Source organism: Poecilia mexicana, unplaced genomic scaffold (assembly GCF_051168715.1).
Source record: "Poecilia mexicana isolate PSO_F unplaced genomic scaffold, ASM5116871v1 scaffold_3, whole genome shotgun sequence".
Classification (NCBI taxonomy): domain Eukaryota; kingdom Metazoa; phylum Chordata; class Actinopteri; order Cyprinodontiformes; family Poeciliidae; genus Poecilia; species Poecilia mexicana.
This window is the reverse complement of record NW_028263372.1, coordinates 10,764,124-10,790,627: the sequence shown is the minus strand read 5'-3', so window position 1 is coordinate 10,790,627 and position 26,504 is coordinate 10,764,124. Positions and strand designations below refer to the sequence as shown.

General features: G+C 38.3%; 1 protein-coding gene across 1 annotated transcript in view; it reads right to left on the bottom strand.

Annotated features, from left to right (window-relative positions):
• Window positions 1–19,124: 19,124 nt before the first annotated feature.
• Window positions 19,125–26,504, bottom strand: part of unc13c (unc-13 homolog C (C. elegans)) — a 143,721-nt gene continuing 136,341 nt past the window's right edge. Inside the window, exons 31-32 of the mRNA XM_014997266.2 lie at window positions 23,893–24,052; window positions 19,125–21,832 (exon numbers count right to left, since the gene is read on the bottom strand). Coding sequence (XP_014852752.2) covers window positions 21,547–21,832; window positions 23,893–24,052 — 446 coding nt within the window. The 3' untranslated portion in view covers window positions 19,125–21,546. The remainder of the gene's footprint in view (window positions 21,833–23,892; window positions 24,053–26,504) is intronic.

Sequence of the window (26,504 nt, the reverse complement as noted above, 5' to 3'; positions counted from 1 at the left end):
ATGAGAGAAAAACAGTTGCAAAAATGGAGGAGATTGCAGTGCTCAGCTCTGTCATTGGTGTCCTGCTGTAAGGTTGCAGGGATTAGCAAATATAGACTGAGTTTTGAAAGAGCTGACTACTGTGTGGGGTCTAATCCTGGTCGGCCATAATGCTGGTGTGAAGATGACAAATAGTGCTACAGAGTGTGGAAGAAGACAAAAAAAAAGGCCAGAGGCAAATGGAAACACACAGTGCATTAGAACAAGTGGACCTACTTCAGCAGTGGGCAAGAGTGCCACGTATCTAGCAAGCAGGGCACTGGAGTTTATAAAGGCTTAGGTAAAACACCGACTGCCCAGTATAGTAAGTTCAGAAAAGGGCAAAACAAAACAAGAAAACCCAACTGCAGATGTTCAATTGAGTTTAAGACTACAGAGAAAACTGGCCAAAGTAAAAGCAGCAGAATACGAATCACAACTTAGAAAGAAAGCAGCTTTAGAGAAGCTGGTTTGTGTGGAGGAAAGCTTAGTTTACAATAGCTCATGCACACATTTTTATTTCATTTATCACGTCATTTCATGATATTAAAAAATATAACAAAAAGCTTAACAGAAAGAGAGGAAAACCAAATACGTTAGCATTCCAGACAAGCGATGAACAAGTGTGTGGATGCGCCTAGTTGTTTAGTAACTTAGTAATTTTATACAAGAAGCAGCAAAAACATTACTTTTTTCTTCATATAAGAAGATACAAGCACAACTGTTGTCCAACAAACCAATAACCTCTAAAATGTTCTAAAAGCAAATCTCCTTTTTTCCCTGTTCAAACAAGTACAAGCTAGCATTAGCACTGCACACAGCTAGCTAGTTCAGGAAGTTAGACATAAAACAGAGACATTTATTTAAAAGTAATAAATGACTAAACATTTATGACTGTTTAGTCATAAATGACTAAACAGGTCATTTATGACCTGTTTAGTCAGTTTTTTTAAATGTGGAATTCAGTTAAGTTGATATCTGTTGTGAAGCTGTTTTTAGCTTTGCCAAAATGCTAAAAACATAGCTGTAATATTGGAAATTAAAAGTAAGTATGTTAAAAGTCCTTGCAATGCTTGAGCAATTATTTATACCATAAGAATAATTGGAGCAATTTACATTTGCACTGATTTCTGCAAGTACTTGAGGAATGCTAATTCTTAGTTTAGTCATAACCCCACAAGAAAAATGTTTTTTCTGTGTTTTATTTGAAATGGACACGTTATGTCCATTTCCTTTTTGAAGGTTATGACTTTCCCTGGCAGTCTGCAGACAAATCACACGTATTCTGTCAACGCTTTTGCTTGATCCTGAGCTTTGTGGGACAGCAGAAGATTACTGTGTGATTGTTTCTTCCTGTATAAAAATGCCAGACATAAGGAGACACTGACAAGACTTTTGTAAAAAGCCATAGAATGGACAAGCTATCCAGTCATTTATATTCTGTCCGAGTCCAATGCCTTTCGAATAAATTTATACTTTCTTCAATTTTACACACTTTGTGAAATAGCTAACCACAATTTAATGTATTTTAGTGGCTATTTAATATGACAGCACAAAGTAGAGTATAATTGTGAAGAAGTCAGATGATGCATGTTTTAAATTTTTTTCTGAAAAAAAAAAAAAAATTATCTGACAAAATTACTTTCAGCATCCTTTGTATAAGTTTGTTAAAGAACTACATTTTCTTGCAAACACTTCCTGTTTTACCCATTAAAAAAAAAGCAAAATATTCCATTGATGTGTTTGGGAGCAGGATGGCGTCAGCCTGGAGGATCAATGGTACGATCTAAAACACATGAACCGTTCCCTTTTTGCCAACTGTGGCCAATTTGACCCTGAAAATGGCTGCCCAATATGGCTGACAGCTGACTTTTGGGCTCTATCTGCTAACTACATATTCTCAATTGAATTTAAGTCTGGATTTTCCACATTCAACTAATAAACATAATTTAAATTAAACTATTCTGTTAGAGCTCTCAGAGTTGTTGTTCTGCTGGAATGTAAATGTCTGCCCAAGTTTCAAGTCTTTTCCAGTCTAGTAATAGGTTATTTTTGCTGATTGCTGGTTATGTAGTTCTATCCATCAACCGATCAACTCTTGCCAATGGAGCCAAGCAGCATGATGCTGCCAGCACCATCTTTTATTGCCGCTACTATGTTAAGTCTTACCACATTCTGTATTTTGAATGATAACCAGACTAACTCCACACTAAAAAGTCACAGCATATTTGAAATTTGAACCTACTACCTGCTTATTGATGAGTATCTACAAATATTCCAATGCAAGTCATTACTATTCAGGCTCTTTTGAAGCATATTAGACATTTGTTTTATAATCCTTGTGTTTTTAATAACAAAATTGGTCGGACAGGTTGCACAAAACAAAAAACCCAGCTGTTTTGAAACACATTGCACGTGGTAATTGTTTCTGCTCTTGCACAATAACGTCAGTTTTGACTATGTTGAAAAAAATGCTCAGCTGGAAAAATGATCCAATTGACTGTTGAAAACAATGCGCTTTACGTTCATATGCCTTGAAAAGCATAATGTTGCAAAGTAAATTTATTTTAGAAGAAGACAGACAAAATATAGTCCCACAAGGCAGGTGCAATGAAAACAATACATCAACAGCAAATAGTTTGCACTTCAGCAAGCAGTTTGTACTCTGTGACAACTGTGCAGCCAGTTTATTCATAATTTATAAGCCGGAGCCTTTCTTAGGCTTCAGTAAACCAGTAAACAGAGCAATTATTCTGTAAACTTTGTATTAAGGGTATGTGGCTGTTCAAGCTGCAGCACACCAGCACTGACCTAATGATTTTAAACAAAGCGGCAAAAGAAATGACTTGAGGGCTGAGCAGTTAAGGCACGACCTGATCATCGCTGTGGATCTTTACAGTAAATATCCATGAGATGCTTTTAGGTCCACGTGTCTGCAAAATGTGGTGTGGAATTGCAGCGCTATCTGCCCCTATCATTATTATTATTATTATTATTTATTATTATTATAGCCATATCATTCACACACGGGACTCGTGGAGATAGCAGTAGGAAAGAAAACGGAGGTGCTGAGTGGTCTAAGGCTGCCATCTACGTGGACAATAACATCCGTAATGGGAGGCATGATTGATGCAATGTAATGTAATGTAATGTATACTTTCCTGTTTTGATGTAAGAAATGCAAAGTGATGCTGTGCAAATTGGTGCACTGATCTGTGAATGCGATAAAAAAACAAACAAAAAAAAAAAAAACAGCAAGGAGGACGTGTACATGGACGCATTAAGACAATTTCCCATTTCATTTTAGTTCCACAGGAGTTCGGTCGTCATCTCGAGAGCAGCCATTAAAACGATAAAAGAAACAGCGGCTGCTCGACTTAAATCAGGCTCCTTGGCAGCTGTCTCCAACAGCTCTCATCTGCAGGCGGCGTTAAAGAGGTCTGATGCCGGGATGGCCGAGGCTTGACCCTCATTTTCTGTTTGTGTTGCAAAGGTAATTTTTTTGGCAGCCATCCAGCAACGCTGAACCCACATGGCTGAAAATCCATGAAAACCACAGAGACAGAGCAACTTGGGGATCACATTGTTGATCATAGCCAGTCCTCTGGCATGGCAGAGGTAGTAAAAAAAAAAAAACATTGATACAATTCAAATACTATTTTACTGAATTACTAACATTGGGAGTTGGGAGGAAATTACAGTAACTTCCTGGTCCCAGAAAAAATGCTAGTTTTTCTGTAGTTTTTGACTACATATAAGGATATATTGTTTATTTTCAAAAAGGCAGTAGTAAACTATTCTGAATCTGCACTTATATGAGGATGCTAATGAAGCTAAAGAAGCTGAATAAGCTCAGGATTTCCCAACTGAACGTCACATTTGGATGTTAAAATAGAACTGAATACAATATGGGAGCATTGTTTTTTTATTTGTATGAAGAGATTTTCATACATGATATTCCTGAGTTTATTAATGAATTCATTTTTGTTTAGTGTTATTAGCAATATAGGTCTACTTGTTGCTTGTAGAAATATTACTTATGGAAATATAGGGTTAGATACGGGTGAGTACTACAAAGTATAAATGCATTTTGTCCAATATTTTTTAACAAATATATTTTTAAAACAAAAATATCTTGTTTTTCCATGTCTGAAAATGCTACATGTGATTTCAAACGTAACTGGTTAGCATAATCCATAAACAGTGCTAATTATACACACTCGCGAACTTCTACGGAGAAGGTTCTGGGTCTCCAAGGCAACGAAGCCACGAGGACACCAGCACAACCGGAGAGCCCTCAGCTGATTTACGAGCTCCACGCTCTGTGTGCGCTGACATTACTATGCAGGCAGCTAGCCGGGTCTCAAGCAGCTCCATAAAGGTTATTAGGGCTGCTCCACCAAATCGCACGCAGCCACATGGAGACATGGAGGCCAGATGAGCTTTTAACTGCCATGTCGTGGAGACGGTCCCTCAAGGGGAGAGACGGGCCCGCTCCCGTAAAGCTGGTCAGCAGAATCCAGAACTGAACAAGCAGCTTCGCTTTTTTTTCCTTTTTTTTTTTCCTGCGCAGGTTTCAAATCTCAGGCTGAGCCCCATCGTTTCATCTGCCAGCCCCTCAACATGTGGGTTCCTTCCTTCGCTCCTCCGTCTCCGAGGATCAAAGGACTGGAGGAGAGAGGAAAAATCAATAGGAAACTGACTCACCCGTTCTGCGCTTCCAGGCTCTGTCAAGTAAACTCAATTTCTTTCCCATGTATGTATTTATTGGGCGCAGACCCTGTACCTGGGGAGGATGACGTAGCATTCAGTGACTTGAAAGATCATATGGTTTTCAGTTGGTTTTAATTTTTGGTTCGCGCCATTTAATTGCACTGTATTCACAAATTGTACAAGGATGTCTGTGTGTAAAGATTAGATTTCCATAATAATTAGATTTTAACTGGAGCTTCATTCTTTTGTAGATCAAATGGTGCTGGCATGATAAGAATAAAAATGTCACTTCAACAACAAATAAGACAGTAAATAATCTAGTCAATGAGCCACATGTTTTGTTTACATGTTCCACTTACATAAGCTGTACGCTGACTGCAGACTTTCTGTCATTTTCTTCGACATTAAAAACTATCTTAAAGTTTACTGACAGGCTTTTTGTCCTTGCGACCGTTTTGTTTGTAGGGCCGAAGTTTCAGACAGTTGTGACGGGGCAGTTTTCTCCACCAGGCAGCAAAAAAGGTAGATGGAAATTGATCAGCATTCCCAAGGGTGTTTTATTCCTTTGCCAAGCACAAAACGTATTGTGGATTCAGTTACTTAAAGTGTCTAAATGGTCTGAGAGACTAAAAGTTTCCACATAGTTTACATTTCTTTTCTTATAAGAAAAATAAGACCTTTTATCCTGAGTCTATGTATCTTGTAAATTACATCATGGAGCCAATAACATCGTCTGATAGATGTAAGCATTTCTCTGAATGTAGATTATTCTCTGTATAGATGTTTTACTCACATTTGGTCACTTTTGCACCAAATACACCTTTTGGGATTAGAACTGTGAAATGTTATTTGATTTAATCAGATCATAATAACACAAACTCTCCCACAAGAATAAGAATATTTTAGGTAGCTCTGGATTTTTTTTTGTGTGTGAAAATTATTATTTTTGCAACCCCGCTCTTTGTCCTAGACTTACAGAGAATAGAAGAGATTGTTGTCACTTGAAGAACACAAGCTGTACTTTATGCATCAGCTCTCTCACAGTTACTGTAAAGGCAGCATCTCATTAGGTTTGGAAAGAAAATATATCACACAGTTATAGTCTTGTAATCGTTGGTAATATCCGATTACCAACGGATAATCGTTGGTAATCGATTATCCGATTACCAACGATTAATATATATGTATGTACATATGTTTATGTACATATGTACATAAACGTGTACATATGTACACGTTTATGTACATATGTACATAAACGTACATATGTACGTTTATGTACGGTGCATAAACGTACATAAAACAAAGTATTTGTGTAAAACTTTGCAAACTTAAGTAATCGACCAAATAAGCTAAGATGTGGAAGTTAATTAGTCAGGTACTTGTAGCTCACCATATTTTAAAATTGATTGGTGGTACTGAACCTCATAGCTGTGTTTTTGACTAAATCATTTTAAGAAAAAAACATTTCAAAATAGCCAATTATGAAGAAAAAGTTGCAATAAATTTCTTTCAACCCTTTGGCTGGTGGTATAAGAGTAAAATATATCGCAGCAGCTATGCAGGGTATACTGCATAGCTATACTCTCCGCAGTCAGAGCAGCTGCAGGTAACGCTGTTCATTCTGCACTTTTTCTGGCATTTCATTACAAGATGTTTTTCTGAACCTTTTTCACCTTAATAATAATAATTGCCATTCCATGCCTAACTGGGAAAAGCCTTAATGTGCGATTTTTGACAAATTCACATTGCCATTGAACGTAGGGCTTTAGAAACTTGAAATTCATCATCAAAAAAATCATACATAAATGCATGAATTTGCATTTTAAGACCAAGAAGTAAATTCCTTTCAAAATTTGTATGCCGAAACACTGCATAAAAATTGCCATGGAGTAGCGGACTGCTTGCAGTTCTTTGTTATTGTTTGTTTGCATATTCTTGTCGTCGTGGGTGGATATACATATTTTGAGGAGAGGGAGAGGGAGAAGGAACAGCACGGCATGCAGCAGTGCCACACGTCCGTTTAGATAACCACAGACACTTAAGCAGTTTTGTGGGAAGTGATGAAAACACTCACTGACCATCTGCCGCAGGGCTATTCTCAATCCTCTGCAGTCTGGACAGAAACAGAGGCAGACTGCTGGTGGCCAGTGTTCAAACCGAAACATAGCCGCCTTCCAAGTGGGGAAGCACATCCTTGCGCCGGTTACTTGCGGTCGTAGTTGTTCGTCTTCGATTCTTAAGCCGTCACTGTTGATATTCGCAAGTGTGGGAACCTGACTGAATCCAAAATGTCATGTTGGATCCAGCCAGTCAGTCAGTAAATTACACACACACACACACACACACACACGAAAAAAAAAAAACCCATACAGGCTTGCAGATGCGCATATGCACTCAGAAAAACACACTCCACTGTGCAAACTGCACACACTTATCACATCAAATGTCATGGGGAAAAATGAGCTATGAGCAAACTTGAAATGTATCGAGTGTAAAGGGCTTTGGTTGATTATGATTAATGGTAAAACTGTCACAGTGCAAATGCTAAGGCCTAATGCTTGCATGTAAGATTATGCACCTCTTCATGCAGTGTCTCATTAGCCTGCAAGGCAGAACATCATTGCCCTGGTAAGGCAGGCGTCATAATTACAAACGTGTTTGACAACTGCCATTCTTAATCAGCGATTTCTGTCCAATATTGAACATATGATGGCCATTTCCATTTTGATGTGCCGCTGTTGTGAAACGTCCACCGCTTTACTGTCTTGTTACCATCAAGTCGGAGCAGACGGGATTTTGTTGTTTTGCCCTTTAAAGTGTTATTGCACAGTCAAAACTAGCAATAATGAATCACTGACAAAAGCTCAATGCTGGAAGATTCACCACACGCTTTCTGATGCTTCTGACCCAATTTACACAAAAATAGTAGTTAAATTACAATTTCCTGCTTGATCCCGTTTAACGTACAATGCAGTCAAATTCTGGTTATGATACCGATCTGTGCAAAGTCATTCATTTTAAAGCAATACCCCCTTTTGAGAAAGTTCTCAGTGGGACTAGAGAGAAAAAATAATAATTTTATCAGGAAGTAAACAATTCCTTAATATTGATTTAAAAAATTATTAGTTCCATTGACAGATTATTTCACTTGCAACATTGGAAAGACGTCATAAATGAGATCATCTCCCAAAGGAAATAACTGACTCAAAACAAGCTCCTATATCTCGCTGAAAAGTTACTTTGAAGTTAGTTTTGTCTTATTTCAAGTGTACTAAGATGTTTGCACTAGAAACTAGACCAAAAATATTTGGTAAGATTTTGTGTTTTTGCGGTGTGTGCCGCTATGTATTTGCTCCTTAGGGTGGCGCTAACCGTGACCTATGAGACATGTGTGGCTAAACAAAGACAATTTGGGCAGAAGAGCAAGAAAACATTGTCGGAAAATGCTGAGCGTTCAACGTTGAGTTTACACTCCAACTTGAGCAGAAAAATCTGTACGGCGATATTTCCACTTGTATTAAACTGCAAACGCTTCTTGCTTAAAAGCTGCCTCTTCATTTAAACCATGAGCCGTGATCCAAGACGCTCGTTTGCCTCTCAGCCAGGCTCTGGGCCGGTCAGGAGGTCCCACTGTCAGAATGTACAGAGAGCAATCGGCTGAGGTTCAGCACTGTAATTACACATGAACAGATGGCTCTGCTGGAAGACTGTTTCCCCTCAGTCCCTCCTCCTCTCAGAGCTTGTACCTGCGGCGCTCCAAGCTCTCGCTGCCCTTTGTTACACACAGATTATTGTCCGCAGTATGAGGGAGGGGTGCCGAGTTCGCAGTCGGAGACACCGGAGCTCCATCGAGCACCTCTGGATGTCATCTATGAAAATGATCCAGCGAGAGACAACATGCGATTTTTGTTATTGTTAGTTTTTTATTTTTTTAGCCTGGTTTTAAATCATTTCTGCATTTTCTGGTCGTATTAAAAAGAACATGAAAAAAAAAAAAAACTGCGCACACACACAATGCGATCCTGGACACTGGGATGGCCTTTCTGTGGACTCCCATGAGGTAAAGATGAAGTGAGTCAGACGCAGGGCGAGACTTGTCCTTTGTTCTCCCTTTGAAATTGTGCAGGTGATTTACGAGTGAACAATACAAATAATGCATCGCCTGTGTTTTGTTGTGTTTCAGGGGGCGGGCGCAGACAGAGGGAGGCAGACACATTCATCACGCTGATGATTTGTCAGGCCAAGACTTTATTCAAGAAGAGAAAAGGATAAAAAAATAATAATAAAACAGTATAATTTATTAAGCCTTTCTATAAACCTTGCTGCAAAAAAGGTACTTAAGGGTTGCCACATAAATGATTCAGGGACCCTCCAGTTTTAAAAAGGGAAGTTCGCAAGCAACAGATACGTCCTGCTCAAAGTCCTCAAACGAGCAGCGGTCACAGCCAAGACATTTCAGAGTGCTGTTCATGTGGGCCAGACAGCTGCAGGCTTTCAAATGGAAGAAACTGTCAAATCAGAGTGATGCACTCGCTACCAAACAATTTGGTAGATCCAAGCGCTTCCTTTTTATGTAAAAAGACAAAAAAACAAAACACATATTTGTAAACTGAAAGCGACAGCCCGATGACTGCATTGTAAAGGAAAATGTCATATTTTTTTCCCTCCCTAGACATCATGACTGTTTGTTGTAAAACTGTCAGCCGGTGAAAGCAATTACGGCACGGTCTGAGCCAGTGGCTTTGACTGCTCGGTGTCATGGTTCACATTCAGCGCTGCGTCCATCAGAATCCGGTCGGCAGAGAGCCATTGTCCTGCCTGCTCTGACAGAAGTCACGTTGGTAACCCCCTCTGTGTGTCTAATGACCATAAGATCTTAGCGCCCAACAAGTTAACGGGTGACCTCTGTGAGTTAATGGTTCCCTTTTGTGACAATAGATCTTTTCTTTTTTTGGTTCAGTGGAAATAACTCAGGGGAAGGAAGCTGTAATTACCCTTAGATTGGAAAGGGAAGAAGGTGAAAGCTCCACGTACCAATGTGACACAAAAACGAAGCTAGCTGGCTGGAAACAGAGGCATAATTGTATTTTTAAAAAATATACTTTACAAATAAAACATTGAAAGTGCAGTTTTATCTATCCCCCTTGAGTCAACGCCTGTCATAGCTGCCTTTTACTTCAATTAAGGTCAAAGTTTATCGGGGAATCAATTTTGTACATCTGAAACTTTTTGCAAAATATCTTATGCTCAAAGTGGACTAAGAGTGTCTATGAAGACCGATTTCAAACCTTCTTCCCGATTCTTAATTGGATTAAGATCTGGAACTTGACTGTGTCTCTGTATATTTAGAGTGGTTGTTTTGCTTGAGGGTGAACCTCCATGCCCAGTCTTTTGCTGGCCCCAAAAATGGTTTTCTTCCAGTATTTAGCCTCATCCTCTTCCCCAATCAACTTCAAGAGCTTCCTTCCTGCCGCTGAAGGAAAGCATCCAAACAAACATCATGCAGCCGCCGTCGCATTTTAACATGAGGACGGTGAGTCATGGGTGATGTGCAGTCATAGTTTTCCACAAACAATGTTTGGAATGAAAGTTTAATTTTGATCATATCTGGCACAGATATGTGATTCTTCTTGGGTTGGTTGTATCATACAATTTACAGTCATGTTGGCATTTGTAGTTCTAATGTGGCAAAGTACAAAATGGAGATATTTTAAAATAGGACTATGATAGGAAAGGAGACTGTCGCTGCCCCTGTTCCTAACTCCAGCACAGTGAACTAAACAAGGAACTGAACCAAAACAAAAAAATGAGTGACAAGACTAACATATAAGAATAACCTAACTGCACAAACAGAATCTTACAGATAAGTAGCTCAACAAAAAAATGAACAAAGATAAGTTAACCCCCTTGAAATCTTGAGAGTTTTTTGTGTGTGATTTTGTAAACTGATGGTCTGATGGGACAACCACCCCGGCTGCCCTGCTGTCCGACCGTGACATTTGCCGCGTTCCTCCTACCGCGCTCCTTGCTAACACAGCGGCACGGTTAAACAAAGATAATTAACACAGAAATCAGCTGATGACTGAAAAGTTGTGAACAACAACAAATAACTCAAAAATGATCAAAACACAGACAGTCAGTATCATGACAAAAAAGTTCAAGGGCTGCGGGTGAGTGGGTGGATTTATGGATATAATAGATAAGGTTTTAGATGTATAACTTGTTGGAGGAATACTTCAGTGGTTGTTGACAATAAATCTTTGGAACTCATTGGAGAAAATGCTTATTAACCTTTGGATTATGCCACATTTGTAAAGAATTGGTTTTTTTTGGTGGTTTTTTTATTTGCGGGTGGGGTTGCGCAGCAAAGTACTGTGTCATGATATATTTTTCTGTAAACCAAGCAGGTTATTTTTCAAGCTAAATCTGGTTTAATGTAGTTTATTGAATTGAATGATTAAAGTGAAACATGTTAACTTCTTCACTTAGCTAACCGAGGCTCCTGTAATGCTTGAGAGAACATCCTGGTTCCTCTTGCTGCTGGGGAGCACGCCCCACATTTTTTATTGGCTTTTCCTTACAAATGGAAGCATTTAAGCAGAAATAAACACGATTCCCAACTTCATACAAGTGGGAATTACTGGACTGAGGTTTCAAAATCCTTGATAACTTTGGTTTCTAACAGCCATCCACTTCATGGTGTTAACTTGTAAGCCTGAATCAGAGTTAAGCTTTGAGGTTTGCTATGTGGGAATCCATCATTCTCTACTCTCTAATGAAGCTAAATGTTAAGAGGAGTGATTGATAACGTGAGAACTCCCTGATTCTGGTCCCTTTGCACTTTTGTGTGCTGCCTGCCTCATATTGCTTACAGCGATACTCCAGACACTTTTTTTTTTTTTTTTTTTATATCGTGAGCACTAACTCGAGTTTTCAAACCCCAATTCATCATCATTGACAGTTATTGACTCTCTCTTTTGTTTATGAAATACCAGCCCTGGTCAAACGTTTCTACGCACCTCCTCGTTCAAAATGAATGAATATGAACTTTCAACTAGTAACGTATTCAAGTCATGTTCTGGTCTTCTCGTTTCTGCTGTGATTGAAGACGTTGGCCCGAACTGCACAACACGCGCGATGCCATGATTCGTCACACTCAGAGAGAGACGCCGAATATCTTCAACAACTTTAAGAACAATGAATCTGTGTGAAGGGTTTTCATGAAGCAAAATGAGAAATTTAACTGAGTTCTTACTTTTCTTTCTTTGTCTTTGAACGGTGTAAGGCTTTCTTCTGGGTGAAAACAGATTCCGCAGCAATGTTGCCTAGAAACGCTGTTATCTAGGTTGCATTTGGCAAAGCAAATGGTTAAAAAAATAGATTTGCTTTTTTTGGGGACACATTAGTGTCCTATCAAGTTGAGGTAGATTATTTGTGTTAACTAGCCATTCTCACAAAAACTTATAATTCATGATTTAGGCACAACTTTTCCAAATTCTGCTAATTAGACTCACCAGTTCCACGCTCGAGAAACCAGTCCCGCTGAACACTTCCACTCTCTATTCCTTGTCCATCTGTCCACATAATTCTGATCCAGTTGTTTCTGTATTTTTGTTGTTGTTGTTTATGACCTGTACATTTTTTATTTTAAAGTAAAAAAAATATCAAAGAATAACTCTCTCTGTGAACTTACCAATCTTTTTCTGGTGTGACACTCCAAATCCACAAATCACATTTTTTTGCCAGATACATCTAGTTATGGAAACCCTTTTTAAAAAAAATAAAATAAAAAGTGAAAAAGACAAATCACCCAGATATTGATCAAGAACCAAACAACATCTTAAAAATACTGACTTCCTGAAAGAAACAACTTGCTTTGTCCATCAGTGTAACGTAGCTAAAGGGGCGGCGGTCAGTATTAATCATCAGGTTTCAGTATAATTATCCATGTCCATCTATTACAAACAAATATCGGAGCTCTACTCCGAGAAGGCCAACAGGTGTGGTAGGAGGAGGGTAAACTTTTTTGGGGATTAGGCTTTGCTCTCTCTCCAAAAAGAAGCAGCAGTCATTGATTATAATCACTCTGTGTGTCATTAATCTGGTTTCACATTGTAATTAAATTGTTAAAATAAATTATCGCTTTATAATCGTCATTATATCAATTCATTACACAAGTGAACATTTATTTAATCTCTTAAGTAACCTGATGATATATCCTGACTCAGTCAATTGTGTTCATCATCTGTGCCGGGTTCCTCATGCATCAACCGAGGCGTTTATCAATTATTTGTAATTTTTTTAACACCCACAACAATTTAATGTTGTATACCCTGGAGCTCATGAACCGTTTGCAACAGGAAAATCGAACGTCCCAAATGAATAAATAAAATCAAATAATGCATGCCTCGAGTAACAGAATATTCAAATTAGCTTGCAGTCAAGCTAACCTGGGTGATAAATATTTTAATTAGACTTTGCGAGAGATCGTTTGTCTGTTTAACTGAACCCTGATAACAATCCTGATCTGGAACGTTTGAAACGAGTGAGACCTGTTAAAAATGATCATTTGTCACTCTACACCCACCAACTCTTAAACATTGTGACCAGATAGACAATGAAACATAAACAAATTAAAGTATAAAAGGTACTGCATGCTTTTGCATTCAGTCAATGTTTCCTAGAGTTACCAGGAAGCCATCTTGGTTGTTTGTAAGCTGATTCTCAAGGGCAACAGATTTCACTGGATTTATTTAAAGGTATCAAATAGCAGCAGATACATACAGGTGTCACACTGTTTAGCTTTTCATCTGTGACAAATGTGAGTGATTTTTCTGTCTAAGCACCATACCATTAAAGTGCTTAAACAGGTTAAAACTCCATAAAAAAAAACATGGAAATTTGAGGTTCCAAGCAAAACAATGTGAAAAAAGTGCATGGTGTGTGAATACGGTTGAAAGAAACTTATTAAATGTTAGGTGAACGTTTAAAATGTTGCAAAAAAGGGGGTGTGGGAGGGAGAGACTATGAGTTAGGCATGTTTCCGTACACTGGTTTGGAGTGAATCAAAGCTTAACTTCATCAGATGTTGATGGTACTTATGGCTGTAGGAAACAGGAAGTAGAGATTGCAAACTAGCATGGGCCACACATCTCAAAAAAATGGTGAGAGGCTTTTTAAGAAATGTGTTGCTATTGGATAAGTCACAATTGTTCTGTAATGGAGAATTACCATGTAAACTACCGACGATGTTAGATGCCGTACGGAGACGCAGAGGAAGAAATGCAAACATCTAACGCGACATGTGAGGCGAATGTTTGATGCGTCAGAATGTATGCAGTAAATGTGTTTCCATCTCCTTTTCACTCTTCTTCGGAAAAGCCAAATTTTTTTTTTTGCGAAATTGAGGAAGTCGTTTCAAACTTTCTCCTTTCCATCAACTTTATGATGTGAGAACACAGTGACAGAAACACGATTTATGACACTGCTGAATTAAAATGTGTTAAAAAATATATATACCATAAAAAATAAATCGACATTAGCACAGCCCCTCTGACTGTCGCAAAAAGTCATATGAAGTTATTTCCAATAAACCTACATGAGTCACCCGAGTCTGTCTGTGCCCAAAAGGTAAAAGACCTTCCAATTTGGACTTTCTGTCTGGTTTGAAATAAAATCCATGCTAGAAGAGAATAATCCTTCTCCAAGGAAAGCTCCATCAATCTTCCTCTGACGAATAACCAGTTCTCTGCTTTGAAGGACACAGAGAAGTCCAGGTTGGAGGCTTCACGGCTGTCAAGCTGTTCCTCATACATAACAGCTGGCAGCGTCGCATTATCACACAGATGGACATGTTCCTGTGCCCCCCCTACACACACACACACACACCAACCCGCCTTTCTTCTGGATAATGCCTTCTCTTGTTGATCTTCGCTGCTGTTTTTGTCTCTCCTCACTTAAATGGCTCCTGGAACGTCAGGCTTCGTTTTAAGGGATTTGATCTAAAAACTAAACCAAAATAAACAGATCCTGAAAGATTGATATATTTCTTTGTTTGTTTGTTTGTTTTCCCCGCTATCAGCTTGTCCTCTGCATCATGCTGCAGATAATGACCAAAAAATAAATAAATAAAATTCCCAGCAGAGCTGACAGAATGCAAATGAGAGGTCAAGGTTGTGTGGGTCAGTGCAATTTTGCATCTTGGCAGCCTTACTGGGGGACTGAGTCAGGTGAGTGTTTTCATATCATCTGCCTTCTGGAAAGACAAAGGTGAGAGGGGTGTGCTTGCTTTCTATTGTATATTTGGTTTCAGAGATGACATGATTCTCTTTTCCCCCCAACCTGTCTCTTTGTTGAATGGCAAGGAAAGAAAACGACGTCACCGGCAACATACAACCATGTCAGGTGTGAGGGAGCTCAGTATATTTTTGGGGAGGACAGAGGATGAAAACTTCACAAAGGCTTTTAATAAAATCTTCTGGTGCAAATGTGGTTTTTAAAAAGAGGCGTTGAGTTACTGGTTCAATTTTATAGTCACTACATTTTTTGCTCAATTGCTGCAAATTCTACCACTCGATGAAACTCACTGAGGTCATTCATTTTCCAGTTGGCTCAGTACAATACGACCAAAATACAGAAGACAAAAACAACTGTTGATGTCTTTTTTTTTTTGCATTGTTTTTCTCTGTTAATATTTTTTACTATTATTAAAGTTATTAGGTTCTATACATCCGTTGTCCATGCCCGCTTATCCTAGCAGGTCCACTTTGGACCAAAGTATGTAGAAATATTGATTGGAATTAAATGTGTCTGTCTCATAAGATAAAATAACATAAAATTGTGCTGCGTTTAACTACGCCACTACCAACCCTGCAAGGATAAGCCGATACAGACGGTGGATTCGACAGCGTCATTATTTCGTTTATCAAATCTTAACTTCCCATCATTAACTTTGTCCCAGATCTTGCGTTTTCTTTTTCTTTTGCATTCATTAAACATCTCCTTTTGTTTGAATCACACTCCTTCTTAGACCTGAAGTAAGACTAAAAAGGAAAGGGGGAAGTTTCACTGTCAGTTGGATTTATTTTATCTGACTGTCTTGCTCATTGGTTGCAGGAGCTTTAAACTATTAGACAGCCTGTGGTGAAAACTGCCAACGTTTGACGGACAGCCCTTCATTTGATTGACACACAAATTCCCTAAAGTATCGTGTTGTGTCAAGTGCAGAAACCCAGTGCCGCAGATGGTGCTTGTTTTTTAAAAAAGAAAAAAAGAAAAAAAGGTGACAAATTATGGTGAGATTATCTCCGCCCACAGATGTTCATTTCTTCGTGAGGGTGAGGATGGAAATGCTGAAAGTAAGTAGAGCATGACGGAACAAGGAAACATTCATCTCACGCAGCATGATTTCAAAAAAAGGAAGAGAAAGGGAGAAAGACAACAAAAAGAAAAGTACAGCCTTGGCATTTCCACAAAACGACTTCAGCTAGTAAAAATCACTCCCTCTGTGGTTTTCAAACCGGACTTGTCTAGAATATTCTTCATATTTTAACTATTCTTTCGGTTCTCTAACTCCACTTTTTAACTCTCACTCACATCTCTCTGCACTGTTGTCTTCCTGCAGCCACAATCCAACTTTCATTGTGAGCTCTGTTCCTAAGTGAGGTTTCTGCTACATTTCAGACAGATATGCCCTCTCCCTGCAGGAATGCTCCCATCACGTTTTCAGACACCTGCGACAATTTGAGGTTTCAGTGACACAAAAAAAAAAAAAAAAAAAAAGCGGTATCAGTGTGACATGGAAAGCTGCCTCGCTTTTAAAGACAGAGATATTTTGCAGGCGTTTTCCAAGAACTGAGCCACAAAAAAAAAAAAAAAAAAAAACATTTATGAGAGCGAGCTACTTTTTCCCACAACCCAATAAGAATCGGACTCGGTCACAATACCAAATAAACGGGGAGAGTTCAGTTTAGACTGTTCGCTATTTTCCACAAATAAGCAATAAAAAAAAAAAAAAGAAATTATCCTCCACTGAAGTGCTGCATTTGCAGATGCTGCAAATCAGATAAGTGACTCATGGTGAGAGATATTTGCGCAAATAGCTCATGACGCCACATCCCCCATCTGAAAAGCAATAGAAAACATGTTTAGAGCTCAACTGAGTGTCAGCATTTTCAAAGAAATACTCCCTAGCGCTCAGTCCGCCCCCAACGCTTTGCCAACCTGGGCTGTGAGCCATATTGTCCACATAAAACAGCTACCACTGCATCCATCCTTTTGACAGATAAATCCAAAGCTAGAAAACAGCTGAAAACAGCTAAAAAAATCAACAACAACCTCTTGCGTGAGCTTTTGGAAGTCTTTTGTTTGTTTTCTGCTTTGTCTGAGACGACATTTCCAGCGTTTAAAAGTCCAGCGCCGATACTTTGCCGTATCGTGCTTGTAACCGCTTCATTCAAACTCCTTGGCAGTGTTTCATTCGCTGCTGCTGGAGAGGTGAAAACATGAGCTCTGCTGCGATACTCTGAGGAGCAAACATTAAAGAGCAATTTAAGCCTCGCGTGAACTATTACAAATCTGTGCTGGCGAATTTTAGAGCTGTTGTAAGTAATAAAAGGAAATGAAGGAGATTATAGAGCCAAAAGAAGGAGTGCCAGGCTGTACGGAGCAACATTATGACTTGATGTACGGTGGCTTGAAAAAAAGCAATTATGCGCCTTCAACTTTCTCACATTGGTCCTGTGAAAGCGTCAAAGCTTAATTTTGTTGAGACGTCAGGGGATTGACCGACACAAAGTAACACATCATTGAGAAGTGGAAGGAAAAGATTATGTGTCTTAAATTTATCTTACAAATAAGAATCTAAAGTGCGACTCGTATGTATTCAGCCGCCTTGAATGAAGGCTGCCAGCATATTTTACTGGCAATTACAACTGCATGTACGCTACAAGGTATGTGTCTACTAGTTTTGGATATCTGGATGGAAATTTTCACCCATTTGTTTTTTTGTTTGGTTTTGAAATAACTGAAGTTCAGTCAAATTAGAAGGTCTTACTGCCATGTCTATTGAATTTATGTCTAGAGCTTAATTGTCTTTCTTGCATTTGAATATATATATATATATATATATATATATATATATATATATATATATATAAACCTTAGAAAGGAAAAACACAAAACCTTACCAAGTATTTTAGTCTAGTTTCTAGTGCAAATATCTTAGTACACTTGAAATAAGACAAAATTAACTTACAAGTAACTTTTGAGCAAGCTAAAAGATTGTTTATAATCTATAATTCCTTAATGTTGATGAAAAATGTTCCAGTTCTACCGGCTGCTTCCTTTAGTAATAATACATGTAAGTCATATAGTATGCCAGTGGAACAAGTACTTTTTCATCAGTATTAAGGAATTATTGACTTAAAATAATCCTTTTATATCTTGCTGAAAAGTCAAAGGTTTCTTAGATAAATCTCAGATTTTTTACACATAATCTTGGAGATTTATGACCTTTGGAAGTTTCATAATTTTCATGTTTTTTCTAGAAAATTTTTTCTAGAAAATGTTCTTTGTGAAGAAATGTACTCCTTTTCTTCATCCTCAGTGGCCCTCATACGCCCTGGTAGTGAAATATTCCCGACTTGGGATATTATTTAAAAGTATGGTCCTTCAGTAAACATATACACAACTTTTAGCATTTGGTTTCCCTTAATTTTATTTAAGGGGTTTGAGATTTAAGGCGGCTGAATACAAATGCCAAATAAAAATAAAAAAAATAATAAAAACATTTCATAATTTTATTTCACTAAAATAATTTATTAGGGGTGTAACGGTGCACATATTCAAACCTAAAAGATGAACACATGCAGACTGTTTATGTGCGCAATGCAGTGTTTTACAGTTCACGTTTACCGTCTGATGGGGGATTGTCCTGTCAGACTGTCAGTTACCGAAACCACACATACACAAAAAAATAAAATAAAATTGTGTAAAAGCGCAGAGTAAAAAACTCATGGGTTCCAAACTCTTAAGGACGTTTGGACGGTTAAAGTGACCAAACAGAGAAGGCGCCCAGCTGTCACTAAGCTTTGTTACAATAAGATTTCTCAAGTTACGGTGATAAATCATAGATGAACCGAACCAAAACTCTGTAAACGCAGACGCATGTAGCTCACTCTGCACTTATTTACACTAGTCATCCGAAACAAGGTGAAGCAGAACATAAACCCAATAACTGGAGACAAATCAACTCACTTCAAAATGGCTGCCTGTAGTATCCAATTGGATCGCATGAAATGCAGGTTGGAGTAATTTGTGTTACTATCAACAGCTGCGTATTGCTGATTCCAGGTTTAACTGGGTCACTTATCAATATATCAAAACAACTCTGAAGAGATTGAACCATGTTTTATTCTCAAATATGGTCACAGTTTTACTCAAAGGTCATTAAACATTAACACTGACCGTTTTCAACTGGTTATATTATACTATTACTTATATCAACCAGGCAATGACTTTGCCTGCTTATGCTACTTTATTCACTGAAAAATTATTTCAGAAATTAAAAAATATTCTTTTACTGCTGATTGAAAAAAAAAATCAGCAGTAATTTATATTCCTATAAGTAGTTATATATAAGTATTCCTACTTATATTATTTTGCTGCCAGCGTACCCAAAATATACAAAACCATGACTATAAAACCTGAACATATACCGGAGCGTGATTTTGTGTGTGTGTGTGTGTGTGCGCGTTTGTTTGTAATACCTTGTGGGGACGATTTTCCTGACATATACTACGTTGTGGGGACCAATTGCTCCTTGTGGGGACCGGAGCCTGGTCCCCATGAGGGGAAACCCTGTTTTTGGGTCAGGGGTCAGAGTTAGGGCTAAGGTATGAATTGAGTTTTGGTTAGGGTTAGGGTTAGGTATGTGATGGTTAGGGTTAGGAAAAGGGTAAAGGTAAGGTTTAGGCTGTAGAAATGAATGGAAGTCAATGGAAAGTCCCCACAAAGATAGCCAAACAAACATGTATGTGTGTGTGTGTGTGTGTGTGTACCGTTACACTCCTACTATTTATTGAAGTCTGAATGTAACTTGACAAAATGTGAAAAAGTTCAAGTGGTTTTGCAAGGCACTGTAGTGCAGATGTAATTTTTTGAGGAAAAACAATTCAATTAAAAACAAGGGATCACGTCTCATAACTGAGATCTGACTGTGGTTTTATGGTGCACCGGCCCCATTTACCAAATATTCATCATTTATATACTTTTGGCTCAAAGATTGGAACACTATTCAAAATGACCCGAATGTTATAACACTTTTGCACAAACTTTATGCACATAGAAGAAAAGTAGACTTTTTTCCTTTTTTGTTTTTTTTTGTTTTTTACAATATCTCACTAAATATATTTACATGACATACAATTTGCCATCAGTGCAATACATAGGAATGTTGCATATTTACCAAATGTTAGACTCTTTCCTTTATGAAGAAAAATAATTCCAATGATTAAAGTCGAAGTAACCAATGTGTAAAATAACATGTGCAACCTTTATAGTTTTAAACAGCTTCACAGGAAATAAAAAAAAAAAAAAAAAATCTTAGTACCACCCTATCAACAATCAAATATCAAGCCTTGGAAAAAAACAAACAAACAAACAAACAAAAAAAGTAATAGATCACGTTACATATATGCCTTCATACATGTAATGAATTGCTCTGGTACAAATATTAAATATAACTTTGGCAGTTTATCAGGAACAAAGTTGTTGAAAAAAAAAAGGAAACAATAACAAAGTGGTGTAAGCAATGTCGTGTTAAGCTTGCCTTCCAAAGCTCATGTTCACAGTGGTCGTTCAGGAAGGCTGGAAGCGAAAAAACATAACCTGGAAAACACAAAACAAAACGCTAAAAAATAAAATTCCACTCTTTTATGCTAAGACTGTTAGCACTGGAGGCTCTCGCCAACATTGTCACGGTTATAAAATTACAAACATCTACGAGGGTTTACATAGCAGTCATCGCCATTTAAAAAAAAACAAAAACACACAATCTGACTTCAGGTCGACGTAAAATACAAACAGTTCTGAAAGGCGAGGGACAGGACCCTGCTCGGCGGTCACTGTGGAAACATGGGAAAGACATGATTGAGAAGAAGACATGCACAACAGTGCAGAGTGGAAGAACGGGAAGCCAAACAAATAAATAAATTAATTAATTAATTAAAGCCGAGGGTGCGAAATCAAGACGTCTGCAACAATCAAAACGCCACACGGTCAAAAAATTACTTACACCGGACAAAATAACCGAGCAAATTTCAAACATACTAACTTCACCATAATTCATATATGTTAATTTTGTTGTTTTTGTTTTTTTTTCACTGGTTTGGCACTTTATTGGAACAAATCTCTGCTCAAAAAGACTAAATGTTGTACAAAAGGTATCCATGTCTCATTACAATAACTCGTAGAATATAGTACTTAATAGTGAGCATACGGTAAGTAAACACTTGTACATACTTTTAGTTTTAAAATGAACATTCCAACAGATGTTTTTACGCACATGCACAAAAAACAAACAAACACGACTCTCGCTCTCGCTGCTTTGCCACTTTGTGGGCCCGCTTCCCTTCTCTTTGGACGAACTTGTTCTGATGCCGCATCCGGCATCTATCGCAAACAACGGCCGCGCGACTGCGCTCTCTCTATTCCCCACCCCGCATCTATCCGATCTGAAGACGACACGACTCTTAATACTGCATTTTTTTTTGTTTTGTTTTTTTGTTTTGTTTTTGCCTAATTTACTCCGGACTATGACACTTCCTCCGCTGATCGGGCGTCCGTCTTGAGACGCACAAACTCTTTGGCCACCTCGTCGTTGGTCCTTTGAGAGAGTATCCTCATGATGGTGAGGCCCGTTTCGTCCATGGTGATGCTCTTTACCAGCGGGTAGCAGGCCGAGCAGCTGCCCTTTTCCGCCAGCTCCCGGAGCGGGATGACCGTCATGCCGATGATGCGGTCCTCGCGGGCAAAGCAATAATCCTTCACCGAGACGTGGAGCTCGTAGACCTCCGGACCGTGTTCATTACTCAGAATACTGAAAGAGATGAGCGGATCACAGGGTTTAGGGTAAAGAGCCCAAAAATGAAGAGTAGCACTACTTCAACATAGTTTTACTCAAGTAGAAATAAAAAAAAGAAAAGAAGAATAAACATTTCTTCTAAACAGGAGCAGAAATTGGGTCTTAAATTTGAGAAAGATTACTGGGATAAAGTAACTGACTGGATTTGTACATCATTGTCTTGTGCAAGGTTTCTTCCCTTATTCAGTTTTAAGACAGTATACAGATTTCATTTATTAAAATCAAGACTAAAAAAAAATAAAAAAATACATCACACATTTTGTGATCTTATTTGTAGCTGTAATGGATTTGAGTTGCATGTAGCTGCAGACGGCCCTCAAAGTTTTCATAGCTGATACACATTCAACAAATGTCAAATTTTCCAAACATTGCCGTTTTGGTGCGGCACAATAGCAGAAATTTTTGTTTTTATTTTATGAATTAATACAAGAAACTCAAACAAACAAACAAACAAAAAAACCTCATTCATTGACCCTTCAGAATCAGTCAATGTAGATCCAAAATTTTCAGTAATAAAGCTGGAATAATGAAACAAAATGTTCCTAGGAATTTGAAATTAATGTAAGGAAGTCAGATTGTTCACACCAATCTGACTTGTAAGACTGAATGTAATATGGCTGCTTTTAATATAAAACACACTGGCTGACAATAAAAAGCAGATACTATCCATTTCTGATGTTTTGTGCTCTATTAATACAATCCAATCATATGGATATATTAAAGTCTTCACTTTTATGCACATTGGTGTTTATGATGAAGTAAATACCAATATGCCTGAACAACTCCTAATGGGCTGTAAAACCTTATTGCGCAACGTCACAGTTTCTTTATTCATATTTACCTTGGAAGCAATTAATACCAATCTGCTCTGAAATCTGCATCAGAGCAAAGCAAAAACAGGTTTTTTTCTTTTTTTTTGGGGGGGGGGGGGGGGGGGCGCTGGCATTCGTCTCTGTTCCCAGTTGGATTTAATGTCAGTAAGCAATCATGACTGGATGACATTTTTCCTGTGAAAAGGTTCCCTGTTATACGCATGACAATGATGAGACAATGGAGTCATGTTCAGCCACTGAACGTCTCCACTTAGACCAAACATTTGGCAGCCAAGTCTTCTAGATCACTCACATCGTGGCTGAAAAAAAGCCAAGAGTGTTTGCATTTTATCAGAAAAATGGTGAGCTAATCTATTTCATCCTAGCAGCATAAACCATATACAACTGAAGAAAATGACATACAATTGAGCTCAAGGCTCAATTATTGTCTTCCCAGATCTGAGGTCCTTTTGATGCATCAGAGTAACTGGACTACCCCGGGATGTTGGGCCTCCAAGGCCCAGAGTCGTTTAGAACCAGGCTGCTTCAGTTGGTCGGGTCAAGCTTTGGAAACATTTGCACCCCAGAAAATAAGGTCAGTAAACTACATAAGCTTACTGAATGCGAAGGTTATTCATCTCCAATGGCACAGCCATATTTCAACATGACATTACTGGGTGCACTGAGCTACAATAGTGAAAAGAGAATGAAACAGGCAGAGAGGCTTTTTTAGTCTCCAAACTTACAGGTAATTTGAGGATTTTTGGGATGTGCTGAAGACTTCTAGTGTAAAAAATTTTTAAACGTTGTCAACAATATCAGTAAGATTTGGTTGTTGTTTTTGTTTTTTTACAAGTTAGTGACATGCAGTAAATTCTGGCTTTTTGAATCGTGGTTTTACGTCGCCTGGCTCGGCTTTCTGCTTTGCAGGCTGCATTTGAAGACTTCAGTCCTCTTCAAATAGCTGCTCCTTAAATTTTGTTGTTGTTGTTTAAAGCAGAAATACATTAGGGACTTATAATTAGGATTCTCGTTAAACCTTAAGTTAGATCCTCCCAGTGAGGTAATAAAGGGACAGGTGGAAACAGCTCAAAGAACTCCTCAATTACAGCTGCATCATATTTAGACAAAAAAAAACAAAAAACAGAAAAAAACAAAGGACAAACCTTTATAAGCCTTTATCAAACAGAGTTTGATACTCACTACTGGAATGTTTCATTGTACTTTGGCGACCAGTTGTTGTTCTTGGTCTTGGTGCTAAATTTGCGCTTCTTGTCAGCGAGATGTGGACCAATGGCGTTGACCTCCACAAACGGCCGGAACATGGCGTTGGTCTGCCACGTGAGGTTGTTTATTCCAACCACTGAAATGAAGAAGAAATAATTGCAGAATCAACAAAACAAAACAAACAAACAAACAAACAAAAAAACAGAGCAGTGAATTTAAAAATGTGATATTTCTCCAATAACTGAATGTAGAGTGGGAGCTATTGCTGAGAAAAGAAGAGTCAAAGTTGGATTTTTTGTTTTCCCAGTATCATTGAAGTGGTTTTAAGATGAAGACAGAAGAACAATGGAGATGTAAGCTGCTGTTTAAAAAGTACTTTCTAAGACATGTCAAATCATTGTTACAGTTTATTCAGGTGGTGAGAGAAACCAAGGCTTTAAACCAGCAATAGAAAAAGCATAAGCCTAGCAAACATGCTCTGTTTTACCTTTTTCCACTCTTTTTCTTATCGTACATGACAGATTAAAAAAAAAAAAAAAAAAAAATCCTATTCTTGTACCGCTAAAAAGTAAAACAGCAGAAAAATAAATAAAAACCACTGGGAATTGGAAGTGTTTGGTCAGAGCATCATGGTTCTTTTGACAGACTAATATGAAGAGCTGTTGGTTTAGTTAACCACACATTTGCACCGGTGCTTATCATTTATGTTTCAACTCAACATAGGAAAGTGAAAGTGATGGAATAACTTATTGTCTGATTAATTCAATTTGGGGGCCCTTGAAAGTATTGAAATTGCTGCTCACATGGAGAGTTAATCCTTCATTATGAACTAAACAATACACAACATGGAGAAAAATATTGTGCCTAACTTATTGGTGAAGCAGGACACTGTGAATACATTAAGCTAGCTGTCTATGCACAATTCAATACATCTAAATCAACACACACACACTTCAAAGATGTTCAGGAAATCCCATCTTCAGGGATTAGCTAAAAATGTAATAATTTTGTCTTGTTTTAAAAATAATAGGACAGCTGCTCGATATCGCCTCTTTTTCTGACGTGATGTAAAACAAATTAAGACAGTTCATATCAGGAAAGCTTAGTCTTTTTTTTGCAGGAATTATGCTTTCATATTTTCGTACAACATAATGATATAGTGTCAGCTAATGCCAGAGTTCGTAGGTCAAAGATGTACAAAATCTGGAGATGTAAAATTGCCCACAAAATTCAAATTGTTGCATCTCTGGAATAGTGATTTCATTAATATAGAGTTACGATACATCACAAAGACAAGATTGTTACATGCCTGCCAGGCTGTTTGTTTCTCTTTCCCCTCCCCCTTTGTCTCTTCACAGGTACTAGGGAAAGCTGGTGTCAATCTCCCCTGATTGATCCTCATCAACCATGGGCCAATCAGCATCCAGGGAGGCCTTATTTAAGCAGCCCAGCTGGAGATCGGTCTACAACTGGCTTTGTTACCCGACGCATGACTTGTTGCTCTTTGTGTGAAGGTTTGTGGTGGGAGTTAGAGGGTGAGGTAAATTTGGGGTACCCTGTACATTTCATCACGTAGGTGTTTTTTCTGTTAGACACACTAGGTAAGTAGGTGGGTGCCACCCATGTAAAGTTTTGGTGGAAACTTTTGTTAGATTAGATAGGCAGGGTTTTTGTTTTCTTTTGTTTCTTTAGCACAGACGGTAGTTAGGCCCTGTTTTGTTTTATTAGTTTCTTTGATTTGGCACCACCTAACCGCCCCTTTCTCCCCCACAGTTTGTGTGAGCCTTCTGGGATTTTCGTTATCAATAAATCCCTCCTTTTTACAACATTCACTCGGACTCTGTCAAGTTTTTGTGGTTGTCGTGTTACTCCCCTCCTCCTCACGAAGGGGGGGCCGTAACAAGCTGATAAACTGAAGTTTGGTTTAATCTCAACCAAACACAAACAGACACCATATAAAGCACAGAGCCACGAAATGTTAACTGGAAACTCAATAAACAACAACCAGCAGCTCCTAAAACAGCAATATTATTTTTCACTTAGTACACCGTGCAAGTACGTTAACGCGGTAACGCTACTGTGAGATTACTTAAATAATATCACATCAAACACGTCCCGTCTTTATGAGCAAACTCTGAAATCCACATAATAGGAATCAAACATTAAAAATATAAAGACATATTTATTAGCGCCCACATTTTAGAATCTGTCTTAAAGAACCTTTCGGACTTGAAAGTAACCGCGGTAAATGGAGCTCAGAACATCGATACGCAAAAAACTAACAAGTAAACTGTTTGCCTATTCATCATCTTGGTTGAACGCGTAAACATTTGCTACTATATCCCGACGAGATCCGTCAGAATATCAAATTGTTAAAGTGGTGAGACGCCGGTACGGCAGAAGAAGTCATCATGTCAGGATTGGAGTCCTCTCCATTTAATTGCAATAAACCCAACAGCTGTTCAAATGTTTCAAGATAAATACTGCTGTGCTAGCTCTGTGACAAAACACACACACTTATAAATAAGGTTGAGTTTAATGCAAGCTACCAGGCCCGTGTCTGAAACAGTTACGGTCTTCAGCGCGAT